A 15,029-nucleotide genomic window follows, 5' to 3' on the forward strand; every position below is an offset into this window, starting at 1 on the left:
TATCAATATTGTTATTATTTTATTTTATTATCATTTTTGGACGTAGGAGTAATTATCATTATCATTATTATCCAAATGGGTAACATGAGACGTACTAGTATTTATCGTAGTAGTGTTACTATGTTTATATGATCTTTTTAAAAAATTATTTTCTAATTGTTAGTAATATAAATAGAAGCAGTAGTTGTTGTAGTACTATTACTATGTTTCTCTAATATAATAATAATTATTGTCTATGCTTTTATTATAATTATATTTTATTGTTAGTGTAAAAAAATAGTAGTAGTTATTGTAGTAGTATTACTATGTTTATTTTTTTATTGTTGTTATTATTATTATTATAATAATAAGAAAAAGTAATAGTTGAAGTAGTATTACTATGTTTATTATTATTATTATTTATTATTATTATTATTATTACTATTAATATTATTATTATTATTATTGTTATTATAGGAAAAAGTAATAGTTGTAGTAGTGTAACTATGTTTATTATTATTATTATTACTATATTTATTATTATTATTATTATTACTATGTTTATTATTATTATTATTATTAGAAAAAGCAATAGTTGTAGTAGTATTACTATGTTTATTATTATTATTATTATTGTTATTATTATTATTATTATTACTATTACTATTATTATTATTATTATTATTATTAGAAAAAGTAATAGTTGTAGTAGTATTACTATGTTTATTATTATTATTGTTATTATTATTATTATTAGAAAAAGTAATAGCTGTAGTAGTATTACTATGTTTATTATTATTATTTTATTACTATTATTATTATTATTATCATTATTTTTATTATTATTATTTGTAATAGTTGTAGTAGTGATACTATGTTTATTATTATTATTATTTTTATTATTATTATTTTATTATTATTAGAAAAAGTAATAGTCGTAGAAGTGTTACTATGTTTATTATTATTCTTATTACTATTACTATTATCATTATTATTATTATTATTAGAAAAAGTAATAGTTGTAGTAGTGTTACTATGTTTATTTTAATTGTTTTTTTAATTGTTTTTATCAGAATCAGAATTAGTAGATGTTGTAGTAGTTTTACTATGTTTATTATTATTATTTCTAATTTTTATTATTAACTCAACTCAACTCAACTTTATTTATTTGTATAGCACCTTTCACACATAGACATGTAGCCCAAAGTGCTTTACAAAGGAATAGACTGACAGCAATGATCAATAAAAACCAAAGAGAGCAAGAGACATTAAGGAATAGAATAAGACAAACTGAAGAAATAGAGAAAAGAAAAAAAAGGAAAAAATTAGAAAAAGTAGTTGTTGTAATAGTATTACTATGTTTATTATTATTATTATATTTATTGTTATTATTAAGAGAAGTAGTTGTTGTTGTAGTAGTATTACTATGTTTATTATTATTATTATATTTATTGTTATTATTAAGAGAAGTAGTTGTTGTTGTAGTAGTATTACTATGTTTTCTTGGTTCTGCACACAGTATCTGATCACTAGGCCTTTGAGAGTTATTTCTGTTTAGTCAACGCTTCATTGCCATCACTCTCTAACCTACAGGTAAGACTCACTGCTCAGGCATTGTGTTTGTTGATGTAACACAGATGAGTTAACCCTGTCATCATGTTTCCACAGCTCCAAACAGGCCCATTGATCACTGAACGATTGCGATCACACAGAGCCGTGGAAATCCCCAACATTTGGTAACATGTCCGAATAATAATGAGAGCGCAGAAAGACGCAGCAGAAATTAAAAGTGATGAAATGGTTTGTCTTTTATTCTCTGCGCCATGAGAGCTGTACGAGGCCGCATACCTGCAGAGCCACATTCCACCCTCAAATTTCCCCGACACGCAGTGGAAACTGAGCCAGCATAGCCCCCGCATGTTTTCTCCGAAATTTCACAACATCGCTCACGCCCAAAGACATTCCTGAGGACAACGCTGAATGGGATTATGGGAAACAGTTTCCTGACATCGCCATTACACCACACCCACTTCTTCACCTTAATCCTGTAAACATCAGCGGAGGAGCTTTTCTCTGCAGTTAGAGCAGTAAAATCTGCTGATAGCAATGTTTAGCTTTAGTGCTGATACCTGCTGCTTTTTTAGACTTTAAAGATGAAATAGTTAAAAAAAATGAATGAATGCATTCATGTCTGCTGATAAGCTTTAATACTGTTTAACCTGCTGCTAAAACTACACAACTTTATCTAATATGTTACTCTTTAACAAGACGTTTGTTATTGATACCTGCTGCTAAAATGAACATTACAGAGATGAACCTTTACCAAAGTGATGGAAAGGCTAAGAATTAGAGAAAGAAAGGATCTACTCATGATCCTAAACATACAAACTCATCTGTGAAACACAGTGGAGGTAATGTCATGGCTTGGGCTGCATGGCTTCTTCTGGGACAGGCTCATTGATCTTCATTGATGATGTAGCACATGATGGTAGCAGAATGAACTCAGAAGTCTACAGAAACATTCTGTCTCTCAATTTGAGGAAAGATGCAACTAAACTGATATGGAGCTCCTTCATGCTGCAGCAAGATAATGGCCCAAAACACACTGGCAAAACAACAAAGGAGTTCATCAGGGGTGAGAGTTTTAGACTGGCCAAGTCAATCTACAGGCTTGAACCCTATAGAGCATGCATTTAACCTGCTAAAGAGGTGACTGAAGGGAGAAAAACCCCTAAAACTAACAACAAAGGAGTTAATCCAGGGCAAGATGTAGAAGGATTTAGACTGGCCAAGTCAGTCTCCAGACTTGAACCCGATAGAGTATTTTACCGGCTGTGAGGAGACTGAAGGGAGGAACCCCCAAAAACAAATAACAAAGGAGTTCATCCGGGGCAATAAATGGAGAGTTTTAGACTGGCAAAGTCAATCTCCAGCTTTAAACCCTATAGAGCATTTTACCTGCTAAAGAGGAGACTGAAGGGAGTAACCCCCAAAACCAAACAACAAAGGAGGTCATCAGGGCCAAGAAGTGGAGAGTTCTAGACTGGCAAAGTCAATCTCCAGCTTTAAACCCTATGAAACATGCATTTAACCTGCTAAAGCGGTGACTGAAGGGAGAAAAACCCCTAAAACTAACAACAAAGGAGTTCATCCGGGGCAAGATGTGGAAGGATTTAGACTGGCAAAGTCAATCTCTAGACTTGAACCCTATAGAGCATTTTACCGGCTGAGAGGAGACTGAGGGGAGAAACCCCAAAAAACAAACTAGAAAAGCCCTCGGAGATCACAGACCTCTGCCGTCAGCCATTAATAGTGAAGAACCCTTCAAAAAATTCCTCGATCCGCCCCCATGTGCTCCCCCACCACGGCATTTGCTGACACCCCCCCCATTTGGGTTGGAAATGGGATGGAAACATGGTGAGGCAAAGCATCGGCTTTGCTACGTGTGCCAACAGATGCACCCATGGTCTCACTGGATGACTGGAAGTCATGGCAGAGGGTGAATATTACTCTATTCCTCCCAGCATTGTGAGTATTCTCACTACAATTCACCGTCTTTCTCTCTGAGACGCTCCGACTCGTCTCCTCGACCAAGTGTGCGTCTTTCAAACTCTGTAAACTCCAAAACTTTGAATAGAAACACACCCAAAAATGCTGCTGGGATTGAAGTTACTCATGCCCGCCATCTCCTGGTGAAAAGTGGTAACAGCGCAGACCTCCATCATTTTCCCTATCTCCCAATAGTACAGAATCCTCAAAAAAAAGTCTTTGACAGTGATCCCGATCACTCCCAAAATCTAATCAGTTCTTCCTTATGCCATTTCTGACATTTCCTGAAAATTTCATCAAAATCCGTCTACAACTTTTTGAGTTATGTTGCTAACAAACGAAAAAACAAACAAACCAACCCACCCAATCACATATCCTCCTCGGCAGAGGTAATAACAAAAGAGTTCATCTGGGGCAATAAAGGGAGAGTTTTAGACTGTCAAAGTCAATCTCCAGATTTAAACTCTTTAGAGCTTTTAACCTGCTAAAGAGGAGACTGAAGGGAGGTACTCCCAAAAACAAACAACAAAGGAGTTCATCCGGGGCAAGATGTGGAAAGATTTAGACTGTCAAAGTCAATCTCCAGATTTAAACTCTTTAGAGCTTTTAACCTGCTAAAGAGGAGACTGAAGGGAGGTACCCCCAAAAACAAACAACAAAGGAGTTCATCCGGGGCAAGATGTGGAAGGATTTAGGCTGGCAAAGTCAATCTCCAGACTTGAACCCTAGTTTGTTAGTTTGGCTGGGCCATTTCCCCCCCCACTAATGGGCGGCCTTGTCTCCACATGACTACTCGTGAATGTTCATGGCTATGTTCAGCCTCATTCAGGTACGTTGGGGTCCCCGGTCTCTGGCACCTTTATTTTGGGGGTCGTCGGCTGAAAAGATTGAGAACCCCTGCCTTGGAGGTCCACTATTTTGCCATTTTGTTGATTTTCTTTAGACAAAAACAAACAAACAAACAAACAAACAAACAAAAACACTAAGAAAATGTCAACCATGCTCATGTTTGGTCTGATCTTTTTCAGCACTACCTCATCTTTATGAAATGAAAACGATATATTTCTTAAGTTTAATTTACTGTATTGGATATCAGGCTTCCAAAAAACACAACACCTCACAAAAATAGATTTTTAGAAATTGCTATTTAAAAAAATATATATTATTATTTTTAAAAATAAATTAACATTATGCTGAAATAATGAAAAAATACCAAGGCCAGTCCTGTAGAGCATGGTCCTCTGTGTAACATTCATTTCCAGAACAATATGATCATATTTCCTGTTTTATTGACATCAAACAAAAACTGAAAGAAAGTTTAAAGATCATTCTTTCCACACGAAATAAGTGCAATGCAAAATGTGACTTTGTTTTCATGCTGTCATGTGACAAAAGAAGCGTATGATGAAATCACGCCAGCCTGATCGTGGAACCCTAAAGGTCTTGACACACTGGGTCTGTTATTTTCGGATGCGTTTTTATCGGATCCATTATCCGAGTAAAAGTCACGCACTCAGACCTTGCATACTGGGTCTGATGTGTTTTTAATTTGCCTTCACTGCGAAAATTCGTAGAATGTGGAAAATTGTTTCATACTGTGAGCCTGTATCTCGGTCACCCCTATAAAATCCCGCTGGATCCATCCTGACAGAGAGCTTCATTCAGCACACGCTCATGCCTCATAGTGCTGAGACAAGTTGGAGAAATGGAGAGCAACTTTATAATTCAGTCTCTGTTTTGACCTGTGAGTAGGCTACAACTATTACCTTTATCTGTCATATTTCCATGGCTGATATCCACATAATATACTGGCAAACTACGGTGTTTGCAGTGAAGTTTCGGGCACCGTTTTGAATCAACAGTCACCCATTTAAATGACTTGAACTGATGTGAAATTTCGCATAAAATCGAGCCTGATCCGACAAAATATATGACGGATGAAAATTTCTCAATTTTATTTTTTAATTGTGTGATAAATTCGGACCAAATATATGAACCCAGTGTGCAAAGGCCTTTAGAGCTATGATAGGGTGTAAGAAACCACACAATCAGATGTGGAATGATAAAATGGATATGATTCAATGAGAAACAGTACAACCAATAAGATATGGTACAATTTATATAATACGATATAGTATGATACGATAAGGTAAGAAATGGTTCAACCATTTACGATATGATAGGATATTATACTTTATGATATGATATTGTATGGTATGATAGGGAAATAAACAGCACAAACCAATACGATATGGTACAATAAGATATGATATGGTTTGATGCAATATGACATTAAAAAAAATGTCTAAAATACTTTGACTGAAATGAAGACTTAAGTTCTAATGCAGGGGTGTCAAACTCAAGGCCTGGGGGCTAAATCCGGCCCATTGTACAGTGATACCCGGCCCGCAGGATCATATATTTTTACCCCAGCCAAGGAGGTTATGTGATCGTCAGGGTTTGTTAGTTAGTTTGTTCGTTTGTTTGTTTTTTAACAACATATCTCAAAAAGATATGGACGGACTTTGATGAAATTTTCAGGAAATGTCAGAAATGGCATAAGGAAAAACTGATTTGATTTTGGGAGTGATCTGCATCACCGTCTGGATCCAGGATTTGTTTTTTTTTAAGGCTTCTTTACTATTGGGAGATAGGGCTAATGGTGGAGGTCTGTGCTGTTACCACTTTTCACAAGGAGATGGCGGACATGAGTAACTTCAATCCCAGCAGCATTTTGGGTGTGTTTCTATTCAAAGTTTTGGAGTTTATAGAGTCTGAAAGACGCACGCCCGGTCGAGGAGACAAGTCGGAGCATAACAGAGAGAAAGACAGTGAATTATAGTGAGAATACTCACAATGCTGGGAGGAATAGAGGAATATTCACCCTCTGCCATGACTTCCAGTCATCTGGTGAGACCATGGGTGAGGCTGTCAGTGCATCTGTTGGCACCAGCAGGCAATGCTTCCACCATGACAGTCCACACGTAGCAAAGCCAATGCTTTGCCTCACCATGTTTCCACCCCAGCGGGGAGGGAGATATCAATGAATGCTGTGTTGGGGGCACATGGGGACGGATCCAGGAATTTTTTTAAAGGACTCGTCACTACTGGGAGATAGGGCTAATGGCAAAGGTCTGCACTCTCCCAGTGCTTTTCTAGTTATTATAAGGGGCCCACTAAGGTCTGCAGATTTCCAGTAAAAAAATTTAAACTTAACCATGATGATTTAAAGAATCCTCTTAAAAGTAATAAAAAATTAAAAACACAAAGGCTAACAATAATTACATAAAAAGTCAGGATGAGGTAAAGAAGTTGTGTATTCATTTCATTATTTTCAATTTTGCATCTCACAATAATGATTTAAACTTATTATTTTCATTTAAGTTCTCATATTTTGCCTTTTCAAATTTATAGTTCTGATGTATGTCATTCTTTTTACCTTTTAGGCAACAATTTTAAATTTGAAGTCATATTTAAATTTTTTCTACTCATTATTTTTTAATTTTATGTCACATTTTGACCTTTACAACATAATTCTGACTTTCTTTTCATATTTTCCCTTTTTAAAACATTATTCGGCACTTAGTTTTGTGTTTTGACCTTTTAACCCTTTACCTACTGAGCCGGCGCTGTGTTTTATATGTCCGGAGTATTTTTACCGTAACTCTGTCAAAGTTTGTCCGATCAGAAAAATTCCAACAGCGTTAGAAAGCTGAGAATTGTGGACATGTGCAGATATATGCTTCATTACAGTACTTGCAACCATATGACATGGGCATTCATAGCAAAACACCAGAAGTATCGCAGGACCACCACACAGATTCTCAATGCTGTTACTCCTTGAACGTTTGCTCAACCTAAAAAATTCCAATGCTGACAGAGAGCTGAGAATCTGTGTTTTCCGGCAATATATGATGTGTGGTATATATATTATGGTAATGTCGAACAGTACCGTGAAAACAGCAGCTTTGGCAGAAGACGAGTGAGAAAGGAGAGTGAAGGAAGAGAGTAAAAGGAGAGCGAGCGAGAGTGGTGTTTTGTTTTCAGAAAATAGCGTTAGATAGTGGTATTTGTGCGTGTCTGTCATGTGCAATAACAATATGTTACTGAGAATGTTGAGAATGCATTTTTCCACCTTTATTATTATGTATATAGTTATCTTTTGCACTGTGTTTTGCACACCCAGAGTCCTAGACTCCAAAAATGACTGGTGATTGTTCTAAACATGTATAGGTTCACATTTCAAATGTCAAATCAAAACTTCATGAGCAATAACAACATTCCTTCTCATAAAAGCCATGAAAAACAAATCAGTTTTTGTGTTTTTCTTCTTTTAAACTGCTCACAATTCCATATAATGTGCAATAATCATTAACCAGAGGTTGAAAAGTCAAGTTCAAGTACTCCTGGGAAAAGGGACCAAAGCTCTCAGACTTAGGGCATTTCCTGACTATTTTACAGCCATAATAACAAAATATGTCCAAATCACCATTTTAAGACTCAGTATGTAAAGGGTTAAACTAATGCGTTTGACTATTTATCTCAGATTTTGAGTCTTTAAACTTATCATTTTGACTTCTTTTAATCTCAGAATCATTATCATCAGTGCTAATTTTCCCTTATATTTTATTACTGTTGAGAATAAGGTTGACAGTTTATGGTTAAATGTTGACCCCGTCAGACTCTAGAATTAGACAGAATCCGCCCCTGCTGAGATTGAGTTTGACACCCCTGCTCTAATTAATCAAAAACAGGTACTTAAATTAAAATAATGAATATATTTTAAATGTGTCTTCCTGAAGAATTAGAATAATCCCGTTTTTCAGGCGAGTATATCTCTACATGGACAATAACAGTCAGTTGAGATGGTAAACTGAAAACAGCAGTAACTCTGTGTCAGAGTTCATCCTTTATCCTCATGGTGGCAGCAGTGAGTCCGCTGAGGGTTAACGCAACACGACACCTGAACGCACCTTAAACACTGTGGTTCTCCCTCCAGTCTCTCCGTTAGTCAACAAGAGTCTCAACAATCCTCCAGGCGACCTTTGACCCCAGCTGTCTGTCTGAGTGAGTGCTGGGTTATTTTTAGAAACCATTAACCCCCACCCCACCCTTGTCTTTGTCATGGAAACACGGCTAATGACCTGTTTGAGTCTGGGACAATTAAATCAGCTTGTTTATCTATTTTATTTCTTAATTGATTTTTTCTTATTTTAATTAAATCATTATTCCTATTAACTTAAATGGATTTTTCTTATTTTGATTAATTGATTTTATTCACTGAGGTCTGGGGTTAGGGTTTTGGGAGCTGATTTAGAGTTTATTAGAGACAAACCTGAGCGTTTACCTGGTCTAGATCCTGATCTGATCCTTGAATTAAAGGTTTAAGATGACGGTTTCTGATTTATTTACACAAAGACAGATTTGTCTGAATAGTTCTGACTAAACTTTCATGTCAGTAACGACTGATCTTACAGCAGCGCTCTCTCTGACCTCACCACCACATTTAAATGAAGCACTGATGTGAACTTTTTTTTATCAATAAAGATTAAAAATTAAATATAAAAAGCCACCACGGCCGCTGGCGTGTCGAACGAAGGTTTCAGAGCAGAGAGGGGGCTGTTATGTTTGTTTGATAGAGTTCTCAGGAAGAGGAGGAAGGACGGAGGTGTGGTTATCTTCAGGTGGAATTCCCCTGAACTTACCTGCCCAACCCCCCCACAGGGGTATAAAGGTGCGCAGGTGTTAAAAGCAGAAACAGGTGCACACAGTTACACGCTGGTGAGAGAACAGAGGAGATAAACGAGGATTCACACCAAGCCCCGTTTCTACTTGCTACGCTTAGAGGCTCATGCTGTAAACAGGTAAAGATGGAGGTTTAATTCTATTTATTATCTATCATAAAGACTGATAATAGTTAAATATACAGAAACCATAAAGATGCTCTTTATATTTAAATCTACATACACCTAACAACTCTATAACAAACTTTTTCTGTACTTCTTCCTGTGATGAGTTCAGACAGAAAATGAGTTTAAAATCCTGAAATGTTTAGTAGATCTGTTCATGGGTGGAGACAGGGTTTCGTTTAAAGCTTTATTAAACATGTTTGTACCTGACACAACAACCAAACTAAACTGATCCGCTCCGTCTCTCAGAGGCTTCATGTCATCACCGTGCCTCAGCAGCGTTCTGACCAGTGCCAACCTCGCCATGTACCAGACGGGCGACGTCCTGCTGCAACAGACTGCCGTGCTGCCCAGTATAAACACTCTGCAGACCAGTAGCATCCTGCAGACCAGTAACGGCATCCTGCAGACCAGTAACGGCGCCCTGCAGACCAGTAGCGGCGCCCTGCAGAACAATAACTCAGCGTACAGCTCCAGCCTGAGAGGTAAGACAAACCCACAGTGATGGATCGCAGCTGTCTTTATGGTCTTTACTGTAGGATGGTCCCAGTAGGATGGTCCCAGTAGGACAGGGATGTCAAACTCAATCCCAGAAGGGACTGGAATCTGAATTAAGGTCTGACTTTGGGGCCTTTGGGGTCAACCTCATTTTTTGCCAGTAATAAATTATGGGGAAAAAAGTTAGCAATGATGATAAATGATTTTGAGATTTAAAAAGCCAAAATGTTAAGTTAAAAAACTCAAAATCTGAGATAAAGTCAAAACATATTTGTTCAAAAAGTCAAAACACGAAATTAGATGTTAAAATAATGCTTTGAAAAGACAAATACATAAAAAAAGGCACAATCATGTTTTTAAGCCAAAAATATGGTTTAAATTGTAAAATGGAGCACCTAAAACGTCAAAATATGATATCAAGGCTGAAATAATAAATTAAAAAGGTCAAAATACTAGATAAACACGAAGATAACAAATGTAAAGTTTAAAATATGGGATAAAAAGTCAAAATCATAAATTGAAAAAGGTCAAAATATTTTTAAAAAGTCAAAATTATAAGTTGAAAAGATCGAAATATGAGACAAAAGTCAAAATAATAAATGGAAAATGATGAAAATATGAACTTAAAGTCCAAATATTAGACTGAAGTCATAACTGTAAAAGGCAAAATTGAAAATATGAAATGAAAACTCAAATGAACTTGTTTTCCCACATTTCTTTTGAGCTAGTTATTTTTACTCTTTTTTTATTTTATTTTTATTTTCATGACTTAAGGATATTTTAAATCATCAAGTTTAAGTGTACATTTTTATACTAAAAAAATCTGCAGACCTCATATTTTAACGCCCGTTATAATACGAATATGATGTGACCTTGTGGGCCGAGTGAAACTGTACCACGGGCTGGATTTGGACCCCGGGCCTTGAGTTTGCCACCCCTGTAGGATCGTCCTTGTAGGCTGTGGAACCATTCTATTCCGTTTGAGGTCCAGTCCTTTATTAGACCTGGACTACCCTGGACATGAGGAACTCTTTGGCGTGGTCCATGTTTATTATTTGACAGTCTTCCATGTAACATAAATCTCTTCCCTCCATCTCTGTGATCCTAACTGACTCAGTGTTTGATTGGAATGTTTTTGATGCGTGCTGAGTTTCGTGTTGAGTTTCAGCTGAAGTCTAATCCCTCAGTAAACACGAGTCATTGTTTCTAACGTCAGCGGCACCATCAGCTTTGACCTCATTCAGTCTCCGCGGGTTGAATCATTGACAAGGTGGTTAAACGTTAACTCGATTTAACGGTCAGACAGAAGAATGCAGCCACCTCGGAGACCAGGAACCTCAGAGACCAGACCAGATCTAGTTGAACTCTTAATGTAGTAGAAATATTGCCTGTTTTAACTCTTTGTTTCGTACAGTTTCATATAAATTCCAGCTGTTCTCTCCCTGATGGTCTAAAATCCCTCCCTCTGTTGTCTGTGTGCAGGTCAGTGGTACGGACATGTCAGTCCTCACTGCTGGTCCACAGAGAACGTTCTGGAGTGGATCAGCGATCACGTGGAGTCTTCCAAGTTTGACGCCAGGACGCTGAGTCTAGCCTGCTGCACCATGGACGGTCCCACCCTCTGCCAGATGAGTCGGGACCAGATGATATCTGACTTTGGACCACAGCTTGGACAACAGCTGCACCAGAGTCTGCAGGAACACAAGACCAAATATGGTATATGCCCAAATATGGTTTCTGTAAAGATTTTGATAGCCAGGTTAAGAATAAATGGGCAGAGCATCATCCAGACATTTCTATTATATTATTATTATTATTATTAAGTATCTTGCAAACATTTTAAACTAATTTCCGCTCCTTCTGCTCTCAGAGCTGCAGATGTTTTTGGGATCAGAACTGAACGAGACGTGTCAGCTGCTCGACCGCTTCCTGGACAACCTGGACAACTTCCCGTTGCTCAGCACCATCAAAATCGGCCAAAGTAGGTTATCCACCAACTATCTTTACTCTACAGCACACATGACTTTGATTGGTTGAGACTAACTGATTATCTACCGACAGCAGCGGAAGGAGATGCTGGAAGGAGAGAGCCTGACTTTAAGGACGAGTACGATCTAAGCGGCCTGACTCTGGAGCCGATGACGCCGTGGGCGGACTCAGAATATCAGTCTGACAGCGAGTTGAGCTCCTCGTCCAACAGTCAGTGTTTTTATCACTCACGTTTCTGATTTAAACCCCGCCTTCTGGTCATTACTCCTCCTTTACTAACTCCTCTTTCTGTCCTGTTCAGGCTGCGTGTTTGGATTCTCCTCCCTCGGCTCCCCAGAGTCCGGCAGCGGTGAATCGGACCCCGAGTTCTCCCTCCCCAGTATTTCTAGTGAGTAAAGAAGATTAACTAGTTTGGAGCTTCTCTAGCTTTCTGCAGGATGGATATGTGACATATTTATCTGGTTTTGACAGAGGTTCACATCAAAACAGAGAAAGGAGAGTGTCGTCTGAAGCGACCCCGGGGCCGGCCTCCTAAAGCCAGCAGGGATCACAGCAGCAGCTTTTATGAGAATCCAAAGAAGAACAAACATGGTGAGGAGCTGTTTGGGTTCTGCATGGTTCTTTCTTTGAATCAGAGGTTGAAATGCCGACACTTTACTGAGCCGATTGTTTGTGTGCAGCTCCGCGCGGTATCCACCTTTGGGAGTTCATCAGAGACATCCTCATCCATCCCGACAGGAACCAGGGGCTCATGAAGTGGGAGGACCGCCGTGAAGGTGTCTTCAAGTTCATCAAGTCTGAGGCTGTGGCGCAGATGTGGGGCCAGAAGAAGAAGAACAGCAGCATGACTTATGAGAAGCTCAGCCGTGCCATGAGGTCAGTTTAACTCAGGGTCAGGGTTTGGGTTGGTCAGTCTACTCTTTAGCCAATAAAATTCTCCCAGTATTAACAAACAGAGAAAAACAGAGACTGCAAGAGTCAGAGGTCAAAGATCAAAACAGCTCCGAGATTAACAGACAACAGCTTTAAGCAAATGGGATCAGATTCTATTCAAGTTTATGTCAAAGTAAGCACCAGCAGGTTGGGGCTTCATATCTAACACCAAAACTAGTGAAGCCGCCACTCAGGTTAGGGTTAAGACTCCCCCATTAAGGATAGGGTTAAGTAGAAACTCACCCATTAAGGTGAGGATTAGATAAGGACTCCCAAAGTCAGATAAGAATTTAGTATGGACCCCCAGTAAGGTTAGAGTTAAGTAAAGACTTCCCCAGTAATATTAGGGTGAAGTTAAGGACTCCACAAGTAATGTTAGGGTCGAGAAAATACTCCCCCATTAAAGTTAAGGGTTAAGTAAAGACTCCCCCATTAAAGTTAAGGGTTTAGTAAAGCCTCCCCCATTAAAGTTAAGGGTTAAGTAAAGACTCCCCCATTAAAGTTAAGGGTTTAGTAAAGCCTCCCTCATTAAAGTTAAGGGTTAAGTAAAGACTCCCTCATTAAAGTTAAGGGTTAAGTAAAGACTCCCTCATTAAAGTTAAGGGTTAAGTAAAGACTCCCCCATTAAAGTTAAGGGTTAAGTAAAGACTCCCCTCCGTTAAAGTTAAGGATCAAGTAAAGACTTACCAAGTAGGGTTAGGTTTAGTTTAATATTCCTACATTAAGTTAAGGGTTAAGTAAATGGTTGGAGTAAATTCACGGACTAGATTATAATGTTTTAGATTAAATGAGATTAGATCAGGGTGACTATGTATTACATTAATGTCTGATCAGATTAAGTGTTTGTCTGTTAAATGTAACTTGATTTATGCCCCTCCCCCCCAGGTATTACTATAAAAGGGACATCCTGGAGCGCGTTGACGGCAGGAGACTCGTCTATAAATTCGGAAAGAACTCCAGCGGCTGGAAGATGGAGGAGGTCGGCATGTGAAAGAAGAACGTTTGTGATTGGTCAGAAACAGAACTCTTTAAGACACAAACTTCCTGTCAGAGGGAAGGTGTTGCAGAAACTGTAAGCCAGTGTTTTTGGCTCTAGTAGGTTTTATGAACCATTATTAATGTTGAAATGTTCAGCTCTGTTTTTTATAACTACAGAAAAGAAAACGTATATATTTAAGAAGTTTGAATCACGATTAAACAGAATTTAACTTGTTAATTCTGGAGCTTTAAATTAGGATCCAACAGAAATGAAACTGTTTTTTCAAGTTTTTAAATCAGGAGTAGTGGACAGTTTATAATGTCATGTGACATTAATTTAATCTTTTTTTTAATTTTTTGTGTCAGTTGTGTAAAAATATCAAATCCAGCTTGATGTGAATGATGGACAAAGTGTTGGTGTTTAAGTGAAGGACAAAGAGAATGATGTCACTGATTCTTTATCACCTATAATCAATAACGATGGTCCCTCCATGTCTACAAGTATCACTTATTTTAAAGTGTTTATCACATTTTACATATCATCACTGTTTGTATGAATCAACAATCTGTAGCACGTTTGTTTGTGCCAATTTTTTGTGATTTGCTGACTTTGTTGGTGAAATAAATATTTTTTTTATGAAATTTACTGCTTTCTTTATTAATAGTTGATCAATAAATTAATCAATAACAGAAGTTTGTGACTTAATAATAATAACAAAAATAATAATGATAATATTTTATTATTATTATTATTATTGATATTACTCTGGTTTCATTAGTAGACGGCTTCGTGCAGATAAAGACATAATGAGGAAGGTTTCTGACAGACAAATTCATCAGATTAAGAGAGCAGATGCTAAAATGTCATTACAAAGCAGCAAACAGGTATTTGAAGCTGCTGGTGCCTCTGGAGTCCCATCAACCTCAAGGTGTAGGATCCTCCAGAGGCTTGCAGTCGTGTATAAACCTACTGTTCAGCCCCCCCTAACCAATGCTCTCAGGCAGAAACAGTTGCAGAGGGCCCAGAAATACATGAAGACTCGTTTTCAAAGTCTTGTTGACTGATGAGTGCCGTGCAACCCTGGATGGTCCAGATGGAGGAGTAGTGGACGGTTGGTGGGTGGCCACCATGTCCCAACAAAGCTGTGACGTCAGCAAGGAGGGGGCGGAGTCATGTTTTGGGCTGGAATGATG

The 15,029-nt window shown here is 37.9% G+C and overlaps 1 protein-coding gene across 2 annotated transcripts; it reads left to right on the forward strand.

The window, feature by feature from the left end:
* The first annotated feature begins 9,294 nt into the window (after window positions 1-9,294).
* elf3 (E74-like factor 3 (ets domain transcription factor, epithelial-specific)) lies at window positions 9,295-14,418 on the forward strand. Of its 2 annotated transcripts, none has more exons than XM_041783432.1 (9): window positions 9,295-9,392; window positions 9,687-9,922; window positions 11,418-11,651; window positions 11,806-11,916; window positions 11,997-12,134; window positions 12,226-12,312; window positions 12,396-12,515; window positions 12,605-12,800; window positions 13,743-14,418. In XM_041783432.1, exons 2-9 carry the CDS (start codon window positions 9,694-9,696, stop codon window positions 13,846-13,848), a joined length of 1,221 nt encoding a protein of 406 aa, XP_041639366.1. In that variant the 5' UTR covers window positions 9,295-9,392; window positions 9,687-9,693; the 3' UTR covers window positions 13,849-14,418. The 2 variants fall into 2 exon arrangements, with proteins under 2 accessions (XP_041639366.1, XP_041639367.1); XM_041783433.1 differs by having other exon boundaries at window positions 12,000-12,134.
* Window positions 14,419-15,029: the final 611 nt, after the last annotated feature.

This window comes from Cheilinus undulatus, linkage group 3 (genome assembly GCF_018320785.1).
Source record: "Cheilinus undulatus linkage group 3, ASM1832078v1, whole genome shotgun sequence".
NCBI classification, from domain to species: Eukaryota; Metazoa; Chordata; class Actinopteri; order Labriformes; family Labridae; genus Cheilinus; species Cheilinus undulatus.